The sequence below is a fragment of the Branchiostoma lanceolatum genome, chromosome 5 (genome assembly GCF_035083965.1).
Source record: "Branchiostoma lanceolatum isolate klBraLanc5 chromosome 5, klBraLanc5.hap2, whole genome shotgun sequence".
Lineage (NCBI taxonomy): Eukaryota > Metazoa > Chordata > Leptocardii > Amphioxiformes > Branchiostomatidae > Branchiostoma > Branchiostoma lanceolatum.
Window position 1 is genome coordinate 11,914,484 of NC_089726.1, and position 22,265 is coordinate 11,936,748.

The 22,265-nt window shown below is 41.5% G+C and overlaps 2 protein-coding genes across 2 annotated transcripts; both read right to left on the reverse strand.

Moving 5' to 3' along the window:
* Positions 1 to 491: 491 nt before the first annotated feature.
* Positions 492 to 16,687, reverse strand: LOC136435150 (uncharacterized). Its single transcript, XM_066428384.1, has 4 exons — positions 16,497 to 16,687; positions 8,041 to 8,260; positions 4,131 to 4,264; positions 492 to 2,487 (listed from the first exon to the last, which is right to left on the reverse strand). The coding sequence occupies exons 1-4, from the start codon at positions 16,546 to 16,548 to the stop codon at positions 2,147 to 2,149; spliced, it is 747 nt and encodes a 248-aa protein (XP_066284481.1). The 5' UTR covers positions 16,549 to 16,687; the 3' UTR covers positions 492 to 2,146.
* Positions 16,688 to 19,804: 3,117 nt separating this feature from the next.
* LOC136435151 (U-actitoxin-Avd12a-like) lies at positions 19,805 to 22,265 on the reverse strand. Its single transcript, XM_066428385.1, has 4 exons — positions 21,721 to 22,265; positions 21,411 to 21,531; positions 20,577 to 20,735; positions 19,805 to 20,031 (listed from the first exon to the last, which is right to left on the reverse strand). The coding sequence occupies exons 1-4, from the start codon at positions 21,800 to 21,802 to the stop codon at positions 19,992 to 19,994; spliced, it is 402 nt and encodes a 133-aa protein (XP_066284482.1). The 5' UTR covers positions 21,803 to 22,265; the 3' UTR covers positions 19,805 to 19,991.

A 22,265-nucleotide genomic window follows, 5' to 3' on the forward strand; every position in this document is an offset into this window, starting at 1 on the left:
AAGAGTCATGGATATACCCTACGCTTATACAAACAGCTCGGTCTGACCCCATTGTTCTACTTCGTTCTGCCAGTCTGTTAACTACACAGGTACTACACACCTTTTCATTTCACCTGTGGGCAGCTAACGGTCTGTATCTTGGGGGTACACGGTGTGAGAACAAACGTACAAGGGCAAAATATATTATGATAGAAAACAACAACAATATCAATAATAATAACAACAACTGGGATTTGAAAGATAAAGTCAAAGCAAGGGAGCTACTTTAAACGTAATTTCAGTATGATATATAGTGTTGACATCAACACAACGAAAAGGCAAATGTTGTTTTAAAAGATCGCCCGTGTTTTGTATGGCCATGATAGTGACTAAAGGATGCATGCTGTATTCTTTCTTTTTGCTTTTTTTTTCGCACGTGCATGTAGTGCATGAATGTATATGAGGGATCCTTACGCACATGGAGTTTGTCAATACCTCTCTTAGACGCCAAGTGCCTGTACAGTTTTATTAGTCAGCATCACAATCACCATCACATAAAAAAATGATACTTGGGTGTCATACTGTTCCAACGGTGACATGTTCATAATCACGACATACAAATAACTGTCACAGATTCAAGTCTTTTTACAAATATGAATATTGCCGTATAAACGTTCACTAGACAACTGTGATATGCAACAAAAATCGCGCAAGAAATTTTATGACCGTTAGTGTGATATAATTGACATTTCGGTTTACGCTTTGCCATAAAAGAAGTGCCAGGTATCGCTGTAAGGTGACTTTTCGAAGTCATGTTTGAACAAACGTAATGTACGTAGTGGCGTGGATACGTCATACAGGGATACATGCAGTGACATTGATACGTCATACATTGATGACGATTAATTACTTACAGATTCAGCTGCTGCTAAATATGGTACATGTATATGGAAATGAAATTGTGAAAAGACTCGACAACTTTTCACTTAATATCGCCATAAGTTATCGTTACACGTCTTTTTTGGTTTTTCATAACGTTAAACTCTCTTAGGGTTTAAAACCACTTCTTCGCAGAAAATAATACATTCCAGTACGTCATTGCCATTATATCCAATACTGTCATTAGACAGATGTCGCCAGGTGGCGCTAGTGGCCCTGCCTTCAGTTATGAATTACGTACAATAAATATGTTCTTGATCTTAACTTGCTTTGTGGGAAATTTTCTTGGATAGCAAACAATATGTAATGTATTCCTTTTGCGTACGGTTGTAGAAATAGTCACACTATCGGAACGCGTGGTTAAACTTACATCGATATCTAGTGGCGTGCAATTACTGTCATTAGTAGATAGACGTCGCTTTTGAGACTGGCCACCCCATCGCTTAGCATAAGAGGCACCATGACGTACCGTCCGAGATAACATACACCAAGGAGGTTACACACAGAATGCAAATATCATAGGGACAAGCCGATGGAATATTTCTAACGACTTGCTTGATTTGACTGATTTGAAAGATTGTGGTCTATGTTTAAAAAATAATAATTGGTACCAAAATTTAAAAGCGTTTGTACTGTAAGTTTGAAATACGAAAACCAAATCATTAGAATTAGTCCAGCATTAGAATTGGTCCAGCAATGACTGAATGAATATTGCCTTATGTGCCCGGCCAGAAACTATAGATGCGAACCACATGATATGATCGTATAGCCTGGAATCCATACCCTCGGTGCCTCCCCGATATCTCTACGGCACTGTGAGTGACCCTCACCCGCCCAGACAGCTTAGCCCGCTCGGGGTGTTGTTTACGGCCTTGGATTAATTAGTTCGGCGGAAAAGTAGGAAGGCATCAGAAGTGGGGTGTAGCGGAAGTAGGATGGCAGCCAGAGGTAGAAAGGCCATCAGAAACTGACTGGCCCGGTAAAACACCACTAAGCCGACCCTAGAGACTGGGACCAGGCTAATGATCGTACTGATGTAGACATCATAATGTTATATTCAATCACGTCTGTGGTAACTTTGTGGTAAGAGATGTGTCTTTACGGTAATGGTGTGTATTTGAGGTTGCACTTTGTAACCCATGCGTAAACATGGCACGAGCTGCCGTTTCTCAGACCAAAACGTTTTTCTGGCCACCATGACCACCCGGGTCTCAGTCTCACCAACTGTTCATACTGCTGATTCAATGGAGGCCTTTCTTGATTCTGAGGCCTCCGAGTTCGTCGCGGGGAAGTCTATAGCTGTCTCCTTCGACGTGGAGTGACTTGGCGAGGGAGAGTCTATAACTATTACCACTTTGCTCTTCTCGCATCCGGGACCTTCCTCTGGCTCGCTTCGAGGACTATTAAGTAGTGGTTCACTTCCGGGGCAACCGTTGACCTTGGCAGGTTTATCGATGCCGTGATGTCCGTTTGATGATAAATGTCCGTTGTTGATGGTCAACAATTTTGTCCTACTCGGAGCAATGGTTCTGTCTTCATATGAAGGTTTCCGTGAGTGTATCGACGAGTCTGCAAAACAAAGCAAAATTGTTCAATATTATGACTACAGATTGCAATCTAGCCAATAATATTGATGTTTTATACCAGTTATTTTGTGCGGTGGAAAAGCTTGGAAAAAGAGGGAGCACGATTTTTATGCCGTATTTAGTATGCTGACAACGGTGATGAATAACAGTTCGCCATCGCATCACGTATGTGTGTGTAGTACCGAAGCTGTTATGTCGATACAGCGTTTTCCGGCTAAGTGTCTTCTCCTGTTATCTTCTAGCTCTGCTTTTAAGACACGTCCACCCTGTAATCAAATTCCTTCTCGCCACCAAACAGCGAGAGTGCCTGAGCACAAAAGTTGGCCACGATCCGTGAACATTCCGAGATAACGAGCAGAGTCAGGACGGATAAAGTGACTTTGAGTTTAAACTGACAAGCCATGCATGATGACCTTGAACTTTGGAGCACCTAAACAGGTGCTGGGCGTACGCGTACTGATGCGCAACTGGCGTGATCATCTGGTATCTTCGCCTTCAGCCAACAGTTTGAGAATAAGATAACAATAGCACAAGAACATTTTCAAGTTTTGCCCTGGACATTGAGTTGAGGTGGTAGCGACCATTTATCACTAACAGTTGAGGGCCCGGTACTTGCACTAATGCAGGTAACAGAACACAGGGCTCTACAGTCACTACAGTCAGAGTGCTACATGCATCATTGCCCGTGAACATGATTTCTGTAATTTGTATGTTAAAGGTGTACATACAGGATGATGTCATGTTGACATAGAAACGGAAAGGACTTTCACACATGCAATATGTAACTCTCATAGAGCAGACCATGATTTAGAATAAATCATGTTAATTCCAGTCTTATTTGCTTATTAACTAGGCAAGATGAAACAAGAAATTTTCAAAAGCTCTGAATATTTCATTGTGGTATGAGGTCTCCGAACTCTTGTTTGTATGGCTGTGGAACAGACAGGGACGTAGCACTGGTGCTACCAGGTCAGATCGGTCTTGAACATATCATTAGCTCGAGATAATCTCTTACAAGAAGGACAGTGGCCTTTGCCTCCTCCGGGCTTCACCGCTGAACCGGAGAGTGCGACCGGTAACTAATCCCCGAGGATTACAGGCTGCGGTCCGTGGGGCCTGACATGTCACAGTAAGCCAGCATCAGAACGCAACAACTTGCAGCTCATTTGGACTTGGCTAGATTGCGATTTCAACTCTAGGAAGAACATCAGTTCGGAAATCACCGTACGGATTAAAGACTTATTTGACGTGTGCCTTTACTGATGAGTACTAATATAGATTTGTCTATTTTATATGTTGGTTTCCAAATGCCTTAATGGATTGACCCATGCGCATCTTTGCTGCGACTTACATATATATGTAATCTTCGAAATAAGTTTTATTAGAAGATAGTGAAAGAAACAATTATAGAATATCAGGTGTAAAGAAAAGGAGATGCAATAAGGATATCGAAGTTGAGAAATATGACCATATAAATATCAATCTTTAGAATTGAACACGAACCATGAATGGAACTTGAATCTATCTTTTATAATACGTATACAGTCTTGCATGTATGTAACAGATAAAGCAAAGTTTATCGGATACTTTCGACACCAATAAATCAGTGAACGTAGAATGACGTACTTTGTTGGAAGCTCCCGGGCCTGCTGCCGACGGTTTTACGCGGGAAGAGTGTGTAGAACATGCAACAACCGAAATAGATGCAGCCCAGGCCGACAAACGTGGAGCCCATAGTGATGCCTATGATTGCACCGACGCTGGAAAAGAGAGAGACAGAACATCATTATTGTTTTAGCTACAACAGTCAATAAAATATTGATGGATGTTGTGTCCATGTCGTTATACGACTCCCTTGACTGTATTAGAGCAGCGCTAACAAGCAAGCCTTTGGCGCCAGCTTTTTGTACATCTATCCAATATATTGTTTGACACGGGATCTGAATCTGGTATGATGGAATTGTCAAGGGTGGACATAATCGATTCCTTTCAGAGCAGAATTCATGAATACATGGTTTCTCTGTGCGCTGCATTGATGATACAACCGTGAAGTAGCCGCTGTAGGGATTAGAAATGGGCTTAAAAACCTGCCTTTTTAAAAATCCAACTCACGAATCTACCCAGTTATCTGCAATACTCTGAGCGAAGTACCTCACAATAGAGGAAGCTGGCGCTACCGATATTCAAGATTATTTCCCGTGGACCTCAAGATGATGTATATGTCGGGGTGGAGATTGCGATCTGAAAGAACCGGCGATTCTGCCGGCTTCATAACCTATGATCGTGATCGGATCGGGTGCTGAGAGACTGATCAAACTCTCTGTCGACAGAGATGCTAGAAACGTGTTAGGGTGGTTTCCAATTTATAGATCCTAAATTTCAGGACATGAATCAAATAAAGTTAGATAGTTCTGACGGTCCTTTAGGAAATATCTCCGATCAGTATCTCTACCGGCCGAATCACCAATTCATTTAGATTGCAGTATCTATCCTACCATATATTTCTTCTTCTTTATTCTTTGCTCTTGGACACCATATTTGTCCTTTGCAATCAAATTTACAACAACAACAACAACAATAACAACAACAACAATAAATAAAAGAACAGGTAGAACAATGAAACAATATAAAACCACAGGAGAGACGCTAGTAGATACAAGCAGAGATGCAGGTTAGTGATGACTTAAGTTACGCATACAGTGACCTTCATATACTTATCTCTCGTTTCCAACGCTCTTTTCATATACATACATATACATATATGATCATATATGACTCGCTAATTTTAAGCTGTCACCTTAGGCTTTGGCTTTGGAATAACCGAATAGACAGAAACAAGATGGCAAAACGTCCTGGTGTCTTTCCCTGGTCTTTAATACACAACGGTCAGTCCCTTCTTCAGGGTTCAGCTGAGAGTGGTGTTGACTTGGTCTCGTGTATGTAACGAGTAAACAAGACTCGGTGGACTCAGATATACAATCTCCGGGATACTAAACCCCCAAAAAGGGCCAGTCCTCTTGACCTGGTTTTCATTGTATACCTAACTGTACTTATATCCGTTACCATAGTTAGTAATGGCACTGTGATGTGCCCAAACGATTTGTCATCTCATTGTAACGAGAGTTTATGATACGGCAACAAAGGACTCAAACTGGCGGAATGTTTTATGATATTCAGTCCAAGGAACAACGCATTTGATATTTACAGATCTATTACGGCGTATGTACGATTGTTTATCCTTCACACCATGTTTTCAAAAAGTCGACTAAATCTTGGAGCTTGCATGAAACATTTTTTAAGTGATTTAATATTTGATTCCTTATCATGTTTACAATCAACAGGTAATGCTCACCTCTACTCTATGTATAAGTTTTCCCGATCTTTGTACATCTTACATGCTCATAAACGAAAACATGATTAAGTTGCTACGTTATGCTATACCAGGAAAGTCCATGATTTGAACAGGAATAATTCAAACCAGCAGACTGTGACTCCAAGATAAAAGCCGTCGTGGTACCAAATATGCCCCCCTCCCACCGTCCTTCTTGTCTGTTCAATGATTATTCACCTGTCAGAAAAACACACTGACGGGGATATTCTTACAAAACAATGTAAGCCATGATGACCTGGCATATGGACTCATGCTGAGGTTATCTTGGTACCTTTGCGTGACTACAGGTATTCCGAAGGTAGAGATAGCTGGGCTGAGATCAAAGGTCAGTGGGTAAAAGTCTAAACTTTGTTGAGGAGTGGGGAGGGGGGCTACAGAAACGTATCTTAGGACTAAATAGGAGATTCAACCAGTAGTCTATCATCAAACATCTCACTGGCCAATATTTCTCATTACAATCTGCAACAGCAACGCCATAATAAAGTTCAATATCATTAAGCACTTTTGTCATCTTTCAAACAGAATACAATGGAATGTTTGACGATCTTAAAGGCTCCTTCAGCTACTCGGTGTCTTGAGTTTTTGCCTTCCTGCAAATCCTCAGGTAACACAATCCTTCCAGTATGGACTACTGTTGTGGTCAAAATGGGCCAGGCGAAGCGAGGAATTGTCAACATAGGTGGGTCCAGGTCTACTCGTGTAGACATAAGCATGGGAGAACAGACGAAAGATAAGAGTAGAGGGATGTGGTACGTGTTCCCACTACATAAAGACTCATTTCTGATCACAACAGTTTGTCAGTGATAATAAGCAATACGCAATAGACGATAATAACACATCACGTGACAAGAAAGTCACAGATGTTTGCAAGAGGGGATGTCAACAACAAAGTAAACCTTCTGATATCATCAAACGTCATTTACTATTCCACTCCTTTATGATTCCTGTTGTGTGGAAAAAAATCAATCCAGTAGCGTTCTGTCAATTTCGTAGAATGAAGGTCAAACACATTTCGTTCGTTTTCAATGTAAGTCTTATTGTGCATTATGATTCAAAACGTGAGCTACATGCCAATATATAACTAAAAAGTCTTTGGGGTTCTTTTTGGCGCCACGATAAGTACTAGTCTTTTAGATCCTTCCTCTTTATAAAATGGAATGAATGATATTATTGCACAACAATTGCATCGGTGACAATGTATGACAATGTACACATTGTACAGATAACATAATTTACAATCTAAGTCTATTTTTCAACAACGCTAATTACTACATCATTATATCGAATGAAACCTACAGTAATTACTAAACGGAATTATTGTAAACATAGCTGCAATGGGCACGTAATACACGTATATGGTATAGTCGAGTGTTGTTATCGAGTTGGAGAGGTTGTTGTTGATGAATATATCGTCGCGTACATATCTAAAGCATAACTTTCACATCTTTGAACATCAATGGTAAAACATAACCTCTATTATTGGAGGGGTGGAGAGGGAAGCCAAGCTATCTGATCTTTTGATATGGGTCGGACATTTCATTTGAACACAAGAGACGATCAGCGGCCGAATTTTTCAACCAATCAGCAGCTATCGCTGAAGGATAACTGATTGGCAGCAATGACGTCATTCCTGACAAGTGGTGCCAATCTGCGATCAAGGACATCAGAAAGTCTGCATTATACCCGGTCTGAAGTACCAATTTGTGGGCAAGTACCGTTTGTGTTTATATGGATACACGGAAGACAGTATTGAAACACGAATGGCAGCCGTTTTCCTGCGTCATTCCACTCTTCGACGTTTTCTTTTATACAGCCTGATTGTTGTTTTGCAGTCACCCTGCCTTTTACTGTTACGATGTACCACAGAGACCAGAATGAATAGTTGTTGTAAATAGATACTTGTGGAGTCAAATAGAGTAAAGTCAAGTCTTTTCTACAAATATGGCTTGAAAAGGGTGCCTTTTCAAGTTCAGTAGAGACCGAAGGATTGTCAAATTGGAGGCCAAAGGCCTAAAAACCCCTCGAGCTCTGCTGTAGATCGAAAGTTAAAGAACGAGAGGCGACCACGGTAGAAATGTAGGCGTAACCATAGTAGGTCTTACCCTCCCTCATACATCAAAATAGGACTAACCCTCAAGGCCTCACCTCACAGTACTAGAGTATAGAGAGTTGCTGAGGCACGCCCGTCCGTTCTGGGATTCTCTGCAATCGTTGCAACAATACTTGTTGGTGGAGGAACCACAGCAGTAGACATCATGGTTGTCCTCTGGTCGCTCTATGGTTTTAGGACAGGAAAACCCCGGAACTTGGACTCGGCTTCCCTCCACAACTCGGGTATAACTATAACAGAACTCCGCTCTGCAGACTGAAAGAAAAAAATTACAAGATTTATTTCAAGAGTGAACCACGCGTAATTAAAAACAGGCATGGCATAAATACAATACAGTCGAACGTCAATGTACCATTTAGAATCTATTATTAGACTAATTAGATTGGACCAGTTTCCTTAATCAGTTTACCAGTGGCCCGTTAGTGCTCTACTGATGAATTGCTTACTAACAAATGTCTCAATGATTCATCGCGGTCAAATCCAATAACAAATCTCATATGTTTGTAACAGCATGTACCGTTCTGGGTAATAACTTTCAAACGGGATTCCTCTTGTTCATCTTCTATTCATATGGAAGAAAATTGTCTCATTTCTCTTTGTCACTTTTCGAAAAGTGCGGGTGTGATACATCACACAAGAAGTCTAGTGTCTTTATCAGGAAGATTGTAGGTGTCGCCAGGTTCTGGTGTGGCAACAAGATGGCGTACATTTCTAAACCTGTCATGCATTGATGTTAGTTCCATATCTCAAAGTGTCAATCTCCAAGCGTGTATTCTAGTCCCATTACCGCCCATACAACTCTACAGTCAAACAAAGGAGGATATTCCGATCTTTCTTCGAGCACGTCTTGGTGAAGAGTTAGCTTTGTGTAGCTACATGTTAAACCATGTGGGAGAAAACAGGAATATTGATTCTTCATAAACTTGCGGAACACAAGCAGAAAGACCTTCCAGTTGGGGCCGAGTCCCACGTGTAATGGGAAAGCCAGTGCACTGGCCTCGTTGTTGTCGGCCTCAGTCCCTTTGAGTGCCTGGATGGCTCGCTAGTTGCACAAACATCTTCAAACCATTTTGACGAAACAAGATTATCTAATCCAGAGGGGAAACTGTCGACTCCTGACATAAAGGGATTATTAGATTATCCCGGGATTGTCTGGAATAATCAGAGCAGAAACGTCTGTGGAAAAGCAGCAAATACTTCCTGACGTTGTAGATGTGTAACAAGGTGACGCGCACGGTGTTTGCATCCATTTGAAGATTAAGAATTTGTATAGGACCGGGTGATAGGTCAATAAACCTGTTCTGATGACATTCACCCCAATCGGCATATTTTGAATCAGCCTTTACATCCTGATCCGTCCCATTACCGCTAATACAACTCTACAGGCAAACAAAGGAGGATGTTAAGTACGGAGAGAAATAGAAGTGTGGAAGATCACTGCACATACACCAGGAGAGAGCTCGAGAGAGGTGTGGAAGATTACTGCACAGTGTGCACATGCATTGTATTTTTCAATACAAGTCAAGTCTTAGATTTGCATTGATCATCTACCTTAAGTTTAAAAGTTTTTTTTTTTCACGACAAATGGGGTGGGGGTTCGAGGGCACAATATTTCATTACTGGCAACATCCTACCCGTTTGTTTCTGCTTCTCTACATGTTCAATTTCCTGTCTTTTGTGAAGATCCGATCCATATGGAGTCATTACCTTCAACCTTACGCCTGAACTGAAGACCATCGTTGCTTCTTCAAATGATACACTCCACCCTGTCTACATTAATACAAAAAGCCACTTTTCTACCGCGCAGCTTAGGATGTTCCCAGGCCAAACATTTCTTTTGCAATTTCATATTTCCAAGGAACCCTGTCATGAAGTTAGAGACAACAATACATCTTTGTTCTGTAAGTCAATTTATATCAAAGTAGTTCCTTCCGCCATTCATAATGTTTGCTTTGTAAATGTGTTTGCGTTCCGTGATATGTTTGACTTAACCAGAAGTGCTGGCCGCGGCACGTGTTGGAAGTGAACCGTGAGAGACCCGTGGCTCTTGCCAGATGGTAGAAAGGTCTTTTTATATTGTAATTTATATTGAAATATTCTTAAAAATCAGGAAGATGCAAATATGAAGTAAAACGGTGTCTATTCGAACATCTGGGGAAGGGGAATAAGTTTTCTTGTAAGTAAAAGATGAAGCGGAAACATCTTATAGATCTTCCCATGGCTGTAATCAGTTTGCCGGGTAGCCTGGGTTAAACCATTTCACAATGGAACGTAGGACCATTTTGTATTAACTGATATGCCTGTGAATTTCGGCTACCTCTGATATGTTAATGCCCACAGTATATTGAAAAAAAACCTCAATTTCCTATTAAAACAGAACTAACATACCCGTGTGATATATCACTGCAATTATACATGATTATATATGGCGTGGCTATAGCTATTCATCCTCTCAACTACATCATGCAGACCAGCTGAAAGGGATACTTTTCCTAAAGCTTCTAGTTATTGCCGTCTCAACCCATCGCAGAAGTTTCATAGAGACAAGACTGATGTTTGACTCCACCTCTCATCTCCAACAGTGTCTGCTGAAATCCCCGCACACCACGCCGCCGTGCCCTATAATACCACCAGTCGTATGGAGGCAGTAGATAAGAGAAAGTCTGCACTTTGTCGGGAAAAACACTTCAACGAGATTCGATACGCCAAGAATCGTGACCTAGATTCATCCCATCAATTAAAATTGCATTGACATCGAAATCCTGATACAAATTACATTTGCATTTTAAAGGTTTCCCAGTCATTCGTTTTACTGTGCTGTGCCGAGGGCGGCAATAGATGGGCGCTAGGATAGCTGGAAAGATGTCACCATCATTTATGTCCTATGAATACAGAACTTATTCATCCTAGATCTAATATATCAATGACCCAACCTGCTCCTGGCTTTCGTGCAATTCTTCATTACCTTAGCCCACCCCTGTGTAATGAAATTATGTCATTCATCAGGGAACGTTAGGCATGAGTTTGAAAACATGTCCAGGTAGGCACCGATGTCCCTAATTGAATCAGGAACAAGCTAGCCAAGTTTTCTCGTCTCTATGTACTGGACACTTCATTACACAGCTTCCAGCGTCGCTAATGTCATTTGCCTGGCATGCTGAAGTGTCCTTGACGCAAACGTTATCTAAATGCATGGAATATCAGTGACTCACGGGCACCTAACAGATATATATACGTAGTTAGGAAGCAGGTCGTTGGAACACCATGATACGGTGCTATTTTTACTGCTTGGGTACTGATAGCTTTAGAAACAGGCCAAACACATGGACGAGTGCTTGTCTCACAAAAGTTATTTCCGGCACCAATACCCGTCAATCACTGCGGCGAAAGATTATTGCCTATCGGAGATTACCTTAAAACATATCCAGCAAATATGTGGTCTGTACAGTCGAAGGCTAGGGTACGGTAAAGACCACTTTTTGGGCTGTCATCGTCGAGGTTGAACAATGTTGATGGATAACATGGGCGTGTGCGCTTCGGTCAAAGGTTCTGTACTCTGATCCAGCTAATCACAGTACCACCTCGTGGCAAGGCATGGCGTCTTTCCGACGCCCTTCTCAAACCATTGACTGCGACAACGTTGCGACTGATGGCGACTTTCGGGCGCTTTTGCCAAGGACGATCAATATCAGAGTAGCACACAAAAAACGAATGGGCTTTACCAACTGATTAACAAGGGCCAAAATACCATCCACTGTCAGACAGTACAGAGTTCAGCAAATACAAGTATTAAAGGACATTGTCCTACAGCAAACATTTGTGGCAGGAACGGCCACTGAGGTTGTTCTTTGTACAAAGAACATTTACAGAGCAGAGAAAAACGGGTAGCTGCTGCAGACTCTGTTTACACGTCCTGATTGGAGAGTGTTTTAGGAAGGCAAACAGTTTAAACTGGTGAAACCAAATTTTCCTCCTGTGTACAGTGGAGTCTCTTCAGCCAGCACGATATGTGCTTCAGACGATAAACAGGCCATGTGGAGGAAGACAAAATGTTTATTTCTCAGCACCAACAAGCCTGTCAGTGACTATGTTTTGAGCCCTTAGAAAACCACAAATGGTTTCCGTCATTGATGTTACAGTCGATAGAAGTATGCTGAAGTATTCTAAGTTTTTTCCAAGGACGCCATCCAATGTTCCTGTTGTGATAGGTATGGCGTGCCTGAATGTCCTCGTTAATGATTAACACGTTTGTGTGCTTATAAAACACAAGCCCTGCGGTCTACACTGCTGGGTGTAATGGCCAGATTTGATTTTTATTACTTTGTTGATGTTTCCGGTGGACTGCGCCTTATCACACTGACTTTAAGGATGCCTCAGTCAAATTCTACGTATACTCTAAAGAAAATATTGGTTAAAAACTAAAAATGAATAATAAAGATTTCCTGATTTTCCAGACTCGTCATCAGTCTAGTTTAGATTTATACTCTGTGGAAATATCGGTAGAAATGCCACATGGACGTTCTTCTATACCCAACTTATACATGCCCCTCCCCCTTCCCACAGACATGTACAGTAAAGTTTGTACCACAGATATGAATACCTGATAGGAGGGTCATGCGACCTCTCAATGACCCTTGGATACGCCTGCAGAACAAAACTATGACAATAACTTACTGCTAAGTTCATTTGTGGTCTCAGGATTGGGTCAGCTACAGCTTCTACAACAGCTACAACATTTACCGACTCAAACAAGAATGTTTCGTTTCTCTCTTTGTGGCTTTTACGTCACGGGAAAGTGTTATCTATAAAGAGGTCATACGAGCAATACGACGATTCTGTGCGCTTTAAAAAATTGTAGAAGTGCCCTTTCACAAGCGAACTGTTAACTACACATGGTTTTACAGGCCTGGGAATATATACCAAATATCTTTGCTTGTGTAAGTCTCCTTTTCTCTTGACGTTAAAATCTTCTCACGGCAGGCCATTCTACTCCGTTTACGCCCAAACAACTGCACTAAGCACACTCCCCACGGGGCATTAACCACGAATGAGACGTCTATATTTAGAACGTCCCTATCCACCTGGCTTAACACCGATAGCTCTTTAGATACCTGTGTGTGTAGAGACTCTTAACACCTGAGTCATCAACCTTTCATACATTATACAAAGGTTAGAAATGAACAAACTAACGATTTAAACTTTGAGGTTTCATAATGATAGATATGACTGGTTATGTAAAAAGTGGCGTATTTGTCGCAGCAAAACTACTCTGATCACAAATCGATAGAAGTTAGAAGCAAGCAAATATGGGTGGCAAACAATTCGAACGGCATCGCTGTGTGTATTGCATGGTATTTTAGAAAACCATTTGTCACCGTCAAAAGAAGTGTTCAGACCTTAAATGTACCTAGTAGCTAAAAGAATTAGGTCATGCAATTTCAGTCTCCTGTGTTCTCTTCGTTTTCTTAGAGTCACGTCATTTAACATGTTTGACGCTTCACTTGCTTGCGGTGGCCTCACGCCGAAGACACAAAGCATCACATGTTTGGTCCATCCCATTTTTATCAACACACTATAGTCATCACATCTGCTTCTCTGGGTGTACAGTTATCCCCCACCTCAGATTCCGAAGTGAAGAAATTATTTCTGACACGCGCTGTTCCTTAAAGAGAAACGGCATGAAAATAAACTGAAATTCGATACAGTCTGCGCTGAATGTCACCGGAGTGGGGGTAAGTTTCTGTCCAAAACAACAAGTGCCTCCGGCAGACGAACTCAAGACGCGTCTGTTCTGTTGTGTACACTCTTCACGCATACCTCCTGCACAAATCATACTGTCGCAGGGTCTGCTGAGGTAGCAGCCAACAGGAGAACACCTGTTCAGAAATGCCAATTCTCCTTATCGTTTAATTCAAGATCGGATGCATCTGATGAATTCCGCATACATGTCGGGAAGAACATAAGGACGAGACATGGGTTGTGTTGTTTCATTGCATTGCCTAACGTCTGTTCCCATGCTACAATTGAAAGTCAGATATTGCAAGTTCTTGCCCGTAGGCTAATTACAGGACGGACAGACAGTGGGGAACGATATAGCATACAATATAGCATACAATGGTTGTCTAGCATTAGTAAAAATGACCCTTGTTATCCCTCAAATCATTCTGATCACAATAGTCTTATTGGTACTTCTAGCCATAACAGCATGTTTAAAGTACAACTAGCTTTAATTCAAAGTTCAGGGAAAATATTTTTTTCTATATGCTATGAACTACAGAAAAGAATATAATCGGTGCAATATCATGAAAGTACACGTTAGACACTGTGGCTAGGTCGTTTCCTGGGTGATTATGAATAGATAGTAGGTACGCATTGCAAAAGCATCGTATTCATCTGGACGGTAACGGTTGCCTAAACATCCCTCACCACTTATCCAAGACAAGCTTCGCTATTGTTTCATAAGATCTAGGACTGAAAGTCTGACCGGGGTTGACCTCTATTGTCTGAATGTCTATTCAACTAATAACAAAGCGTAGATCTACCGCGTCTCAAAGTGTGTGTTTTGATTCTAATCCAGTCTCGCCGAAAGGCATGGCAACCATTCTCCTCACATCGTCTAGGAGAGGTAGAAAATTACATAGTATATTTGAACACTAAATATCGATGTACTGTACAGTTTTTATTTCATTGCCATACCGGACCTCTCTACTGCTGAGTTTGGCAAAGTACCGGAGCAGTGTTAATTTGGTCAGCAGCATGATACAAGTCGTATATTTCGTACTTAAAGAGCCCTTCACCCGGCACCCAATACAAACGATTGTCCGACCGTATATACTGCACTGTTTAACTAATAAATCACATGATATTTATTGCTTAAAAGCCTACAGTCACAGTCTAGCTGATACAATTTAGATAGGAACGTGACTTTGGGCACATAAGTTGTGGCTTCAATTCACTCGACGAAATTGGATCAAAAAAGGTCATTGACTTTTCGAAACGACCGCAAGCCGAGATATACAAGCATGATACTAGCTGATGCAGAGTGGGTAGAAATCTGTGCCAATCTCCGGTTGTGCCCTTGAATAACGTATGTTGATGGGCCCTGCTCATTCTAACCATTCACTACCAAACCTAAATGCCATATTGTTTAGTGCGTGAACCGTGGTTGTGTCGAACGATCCCATCCGAAAATTCTTCAGAGAAATGCGCGAGTTTTTTCTCACCGTGCATCATAGTGAAATGGAAACGTATATGGTTTTAAAAACATGTACTTAAGCACCGTTTGTATACATATCATATGACGGGGACACTCAAACGCGTTAAGGTAAAAGAAAAATGTATTTGTATCACATTTCTTGCAACATTTGATCACAGCCATTTCATGGCATATTTCCTTGCGTAGAAACTACGTGTATCCGTGTCAGGTCTCCGATGGCAATGATTAATACTCCCTCCACCACAGAAGTTAAACAGCGCCCCACGCAAATTGATAAGTATAGCCCCACAGTACACAGTGTAGTAGGCAAAACAGGGATTTGCAAAGAAAACAACAAACGTTGTCCGGTCTGTCTGTTCTGGTCAGGTGTCAAGAGGCTTTACCCTCGGGTTTTCCAATACCCAGACAGAAAATCAACATTGTAGTAATCAACATTGTAGTAAAAACTGCACAATTACATCCATTTATATAATTTGATCCTTTAACATATCTGCTATGAAGTGTAGTTAAAATTGACAAAAAAAACTCGTCAATAAGCATCACTTCTCCTAGTCTTAACGAAGTGAGATCATGACCTGTTTTTCCATCGTTACAGTGATGCCATTACCTGTGCGTGATTGAGTTCATGTTGTTGCACATCTTGTGACTCTTATTCCAGTGAAGTAACGATGTGATTCATTACTGTATTTCTAAGAAAGACATTAGGCCGTGATTTTATATCGGGATGTTATTGACTATACCCTGATGCCCCTGTACGTTTCCGATCATATGTCCCATGTGTCTAGATCTGGTCCATGTGCCGAGGTGAATGAGAAGTACATCAATTCATTATGTACATTTTACTTATTAGTACAAAATCAATAATTACGATGATGTTCGTCCTATAAAGAAGGTCAGAATGTGTCAGAAGACACAGTTGTGATTTTGCAGTCGTTATTAAGTCCTACAACCCGGCGCGTCTGCGATTTAGGGAATGTTATCCTGTTAACTGGTCAAGAGATTTCAGGTATATGAAAAACACGACAATATTTACTCACCAAAGTCTACCTTGATGTGGAAAATGCATCGATCCGGAAAGATAAGCATCTAATTTTGCGGTGCATATGCGTTATGATACAGCAATTGGAGGTTACGCTAAGAGCGTCTCTTGTCTACTTTTGAATGCGGGGATCAGCAATGCACTGTAACAGGTGTGTGTGTGTGTGCGATACTGGATACCATGCCAGGGAGGTTTACCGTAGTTCACCCAGAACACATGTACAAGAGAGAACCCACCTTCGAAAAGGACAGAGACCACGATGAACGTCAAGAGAAGCCTCGCCTCCATCGTCCACCGGTAGATCTGTCAGGACGCCAGGCGGGAGGACATCGCTGCGGCGCCTACCAGACTCCCGCACCCGCCATGCGTCTACATGTACATGTACACGAGTGTGTCTGAGCCTGGTCGTGTAGTGGGCAACCTGTTTTGTCAGCCGCTGGGTCACGTGACGCAGCTGAGGGGGAGCTTCATTCACAGTGTACACACACACACACACACACACACACACACACACACACGCACACACTCATTATATATAACAGTGCAAATGTGCTATTAGCTATTCAGGATGGGTGGAACTAATTACGCAAAAATCACAGGAAAATGCAAAAAATGAGCTGTACTTTAAAGACGATTACAAAATATATATTATAGTCATGCTGAGGCCTCTCCTTTTTGAGTTGAGCTTTCCTGTAAGGGACAGTTCTGGGTCAGTTGGGATGTGCAGCCAGTTTGAGTATCAGACATGTTCAGATCATTTAGCATCAAAGTAGACCCATTAACAATGGAGTAATGTATTGATTACTATCTTCAAGGAGGTTTAAAATAGACTTTTTTTTTTTCTTGAGAAGAGACTCTTTCAAACCTCCTTGCTATCTTGAATATTTGTAAGAAGCGTGTATCAAGCTCCATGAATATGCAAAACGTTCTGACCTTTTGCTTTGGTTAAAAAAACTACATGAACTGAACTAAACTGAACTGAGCACATAAAAAGATGGTGAAAATTGCTGCTTCTGTTATTCAAATCTACCACTGAAACCGTTCTTTCTTTTATTGCATGCCGGATGACGTGAAAACTTAAACAGACTACCGAAAAAAAACCTTTCGGCGTTTTGTTTCAATTTGCCATTTGGCCAAGATAGCATAAAGGTTAATCATTGCCTAATCAGTACAGATTACAAGTGTCAATGCGACATCTAGCGACATAGACAAACCGTGCACCTTGTCACAGTAGGTCGTGTTTTGTTTCAGCCATGTATCCCGGGCCCAATACATTAGATAGAGGGACTCTGCTGCTCAAACCCCAACAAAATTTCTCTAATAGACCAAGGTATCTACAAGGAAGGGTAGCCCGGTTTACATGTACTTTGTGACTTTCCAACAGATCCAGAGATCTGTAGAGAAATTGTCGACAACAATACAGACCAAGAGGGAACTTTAAACTTCTCTTAGAATTACATTCACACCCACTGATGGAAATTTAGAGAAAAATCCATTCCAATCATTGGAAATCGACTGTCTTATTTCCCCCCAGTTTGCAGGCGTGATTTTGTCCTGACACCGTGAAGGCATGTGTGTGTGCCATCGACTCCCTGACGACTCAGCCTGCTGAATCAATGAACACTTTCTAAACTATAGTGGTCGGGGGTATTCGTTAGCTAACGAGCCATGGGGAATCACAACATGTCGTCAGCTGTAAGCCCTTAATGGGTTAAGTTAAGTCGACGCCACTTAAGCAAAGCTCGAAGGTCGCCCAGAATCTCATCTTTCGTCGACCCAGTTTTTTTCGATACACCTATAAAATCCCTGGCTTTTACAATTTTAATCAAGGTCAACAGGAGACAAACAGCACATAAATAAAGGAGATGAACACCCCTCACGCTTGATTATGTTACCGGTACCGTTTCAGAGGTATGGAATGGCTGTTTTGCAGCTATTTCCTTTTAAGACATATATTGATTGATCATGTGAAATGTTTTCGGCTTAGGGGATCAATAAATGACATGTAGTCCATAGTATGTCATTCGTACTCCCAGTATCACCATCGTTTTCAATGTTCATGTTTTATCATCCTTGTACAGTCTGCACTGCCGGTATCCCATAGATAGACAACAGAAGACAGCACAAATTTCTATCTCAGGAAATGATTCTTCTTGCCTATTTTCATAACGCTTACTCATTTATGGAAATAGGCAACAATAATCATTTCCTGAGATAGAAATGTGTGTTGCCCTGTTAAGGTTTGGGACCAGAGTTCAAGAGACTATTAATTCTAACATTTCTGTGACGTCACCCATACCAAGTTCCACTGTGGGGTCCGTGTTATGCAAAGAGTTTATGTTCCCATAATTCCAATTTAAGGGTTGTTGTTCCTTTTCCTTGATTGTAGCCCAGTGGGATACCTGTGCTTTTTACATCATCGATCACGTCACATAATCCTATTGACCTTTGGACCCAATCCCATTTAAGACCTATTTTAGTCCGTCCGTCTCTGCAAGCACCTTAAATCTGTGTGTTACAGACAAACGCACAGAGGCCATGCTGTCAATTTCAATTAACCTTTTAACCTAACCCCATTGTAGGATTGTGTATCAGTGCTAGTGAGCATCTTTATGTGTGAACACATTCTCGCAGAGGCCAGCTAACAAATTTTTATTCTCATTTAAGCATTTACATGTTCTCAACAGCGTTTATTGGTCCGTTGACTCCTTTATGAAAATCATAAGTTACAAAAAAGTCAGACTGGATTTCTGTGGGTTGTGGGTGTCACGGTGGGCTAGTGCCCACACGATTCAAAGGAAATGGGGACATTTAGAGCTACTTACCCTTGCCGCGAAGGTTATGTTCTGCACAGCTTTCGTGTGTGTGTGTGTGTGTGTGTGTGTGTGTGTGTGTGTGTGTGTGTGTGTGTGTGTGTGTGTGTGTGTGTGTGTGTGTGTGTGTGTGTTTGTGTGTGTGCCCTTCTGTCAACACAATAACTAGAGAATGCCTGGATGGATTGGCTTCATACTTGGTCTGAGGTAGGTAGGTCTTCTTGAGACGTCGAAATTATTAGATTTTGGGCTGCCTAGAAGCTTTCTATGGTACTGCAGCCGCAGTTCCGCTTTTGATATCTCCTGTTCTAAACATGCTGTGGTCATGATTTTTCATGGTAGTTAAGTAATCGCTGGCATTGAATTTGATGAAGACCGATATTATGCAATTCAATTACTTTTATTTGTAGAACAACTTTGCTTTGCGATTTTGTAATATGTACATTCCAAGATCTACTCGACGAAATTGAACATATTAAATAAGTATTAGATATCAAATATAAACAAATTGGCGCCGTAATATTTACAATCGTTCTTTCAAAGAAGATTTAACAACCTCTTAGATTTTAGAGGTCTAAAACAAAAATTAATGATCTGCATGCATGTTTACCATCCATAGATATATATATATAAATGATAACATAATCCAAGCATTCCTGCATAGAGTTCATACATGTATATACGCACAGTATTGTAACAAGTCGTAATTGACGAATAAATACGTATATTATCATTTGGCACAAATTTAACACTCAATCAAATAGTACAAAGTACCTTACAAAACATTGTACACATTGTGAATACTGCAATAGTAACGCTACTAGTGAACGCAAACGTTGCTAGATCGTCGTGAGTCTTCTCTTCATTGACAAAAGTAATGAAAGATCATGTTGACTATTGCACTCGTAGAGTCAGATGTTACACCGTCTCTGGTCTTGGCTCTGACTTCCCACATTTCCTGTAGAGAGCAAAACGTACAGGATGTAATGCATGTTAGAATATTAAGGGCGACTATGATCAGAAACATTCCGACAACGTTCAAAAATCGTTAACAAGGCGCCACCTGGTAAAACGGATGAAAAGTACATTTGCCTACAGCGTTAGTATACTATAGTAGTATTACTAGTATGTAACATTGCATATACCGCTTTCAGACATTAAAAACTGGTGAGCAGCAAACGCTAGCAAATGACTGTTCAAAGCCATCTGGTTACAGCTCAAGGAAACTAACTTAGACGAAAGCAGATTCCTTGCAAAGCCAAATGGCGTTACCTACAGACATACCGGCGCCTTTCCCTTCCCCTTCTGGCGATAGTAATGCGATATCTTTAAATTCCTTTTATCATTCACTCCAAAACCAGCCACTGCACTGACTGCACTTTTTGTATTATCTACCACATTATTTAACACAAAAGCAGACTGACTGAAACGCCTACTTTCTGAGCGCAAAACACGCGTTCAATACATTAGACTGATCATGATGATAAATGTGCGTCTGCCTACCTGTAGACGATGTACCCCACTCCCATGGCCAGCAGTGCGACCAGGACTCCGCCCAGAGCCGACATGATGATGTAATAGTCCCGTAACTCCTCCTGCATGGCTTGTATGGCCAGGATGTTTCCCCTCTGGCAACGTTCTCCCATGTACTCCCACGTACAACTGTGGGTCAAGGACGACGTTTTGAATGTTAACGAGAACTTGGTAGACTCTGACTCACAAAACTAACACTGTCCATACTGAACAAACAATATCCTAATAAATATGCTACAAAAATATGTATTCACCATCGCAATAAAATTGGTGGTACAGGGTGTATTTTTGCTAATAGTGATTGATACATTTTCAAAATATCATGACTTCTCATATTTGAAAGAATATTTTTGCGAAATTGACGAAAAAGATGAGTGCGAAAACTAGTGTAAGAAGGCGGTCTGAAATATGTATAATATAACGTTACTGTATGTATAACGATTGCAGCATTGCGATAAGAAATTGAACGGTCTCACTAGATGTGGTATACACTAGGGGTGGGTGCGGGCCAGGCGAGGCACGAAGTTCATTGGTAATTCACTACATAACGCAATGACATCATCGTTAATTCCTGGTTCTGAATATACTACTTTCGTCCTTCAATGGCAAATCACACGCACTCGGGTGGCCGTCAACTTGACCTTCGCCTATCAGGCCTCCCTTTTCTTCGCGTTTTTCAAGGTCTGCAGGGGAAGTTCATCAATTCGACGCTTTGGATACACTATCAATCGCGAATAGAAAAGTTATTTGTACTATGAAGATCAGTAGTCCTGAAATTAAAGAGAATAGGAAAAACTTTCTTACGTGCATCTGGGTCTGGACAAGCCCGCGATTCTCTCACACTCTCCGCCGTTCAAACAGAAGCCGTCATACCTCGGACCGCACGGCACGCCCTGGGACGTCAGCTCCAGCGGTAACGGCTCTTCTGGGGAGAGAAGTGAAGATTAGATAAACGCTCTCTGTGTAAATGATGCTGAAATTACGAGAAAAATCCAATCAGGTTTTACAAAATTCAACGCTCTCTTAATTTGAAATCTGCTAGTATTCGACGCTAAAGACATGCACTGGAGATGCGATTTTTAAGAAAAGAATGAACATTTGTGTGTAAACTTACCTTGTGAAAATGCCGGGATGGCAGACAGGCAGACAAGGCAGCAGAACTGCAAAAGGCGTCGTGCAAGCACAGAAGTTGTCATCTTGCCTGGTATTAACCGTCACTCGGAGGCGAAGGAGATTTTAGTAGCAAGTAAATTTTAGTGACAGGACAGGAAATATCTGACTAGCCTGGCTACTGTAGGGTTGCTTCGGCGAAGTACTGTTTGTTGTCAACTTTTCCTCCCTTATAAACCGTCCAAGAGTGTATCATCTTTTCAACGTGCGACATTCCTATGGATGTGATCATCAGAGTCTGTGAATAGAACGGTTCCGCCCCCTCCTCTTTGCGTCACAACACGGGACGTCCCACGTTCTGGGAACAAACAACGGAAATCCGGATCCTCCGACTAACCCCTGACTCTGTCCCGTATTTTCACCCCCCAGGCTTGTCTGTGTTCCTAGGGAAATGGTGTGAACCGGAGCCCCAACAAACCACCAAAGCCAGAGGTCAATCCTACTCATGTAGTAACCCCAAGGATGCTCCATTGTGTGCAAGCAGTGCGA

Bases quoted from the DNA above. Each gene is read 5' to 3' on its own strand.
- LOC136435150 (XM_066428384.1), bottom strand. From the start codon at position 16,548: ATGGAGGCGAGGCTTCTCTTGACGTTCATCGTGGTCTCTGTCCTTTTC. The intron at 8,261-16,496 runs GTGGGTTCTCTC...TTTTTCTTTCAG, and splicing joins GGTCTCTGTCCTTTTCGAAG to TCTGCAGAGCGGAGTTCTGT. The intron at 4,265-8,040 runs GTGAGGCCTTGA...TCTCTTTTCCAG, and splicing joins CTATACTCTAGTACTGTGAG to CGTCGGTGCAATCATAGGCA.
- LOC136435151 (XM_066428385.1), bottom strand. From the start codon at position 21,802: ATGACAACTTCTGTGCTTGCACGACGCCTTTTGCAGTTCTGCTGCCTT. The intron at 21,532-21,720 runs GTAAGTTTACAC...TTCTCTCCCCAG, and splicing joins CATCCCGGCATTTTCACAAG to AAGAGCCGTTACCGCTGGAG. The intron at 20,032-20,576 runs GTAGGCAGACGC...TGCTCTCTACAG, and splicing joins GTGGGGTACATCGTCTACAG to GAAATGTGGGAAGTCAGAGC.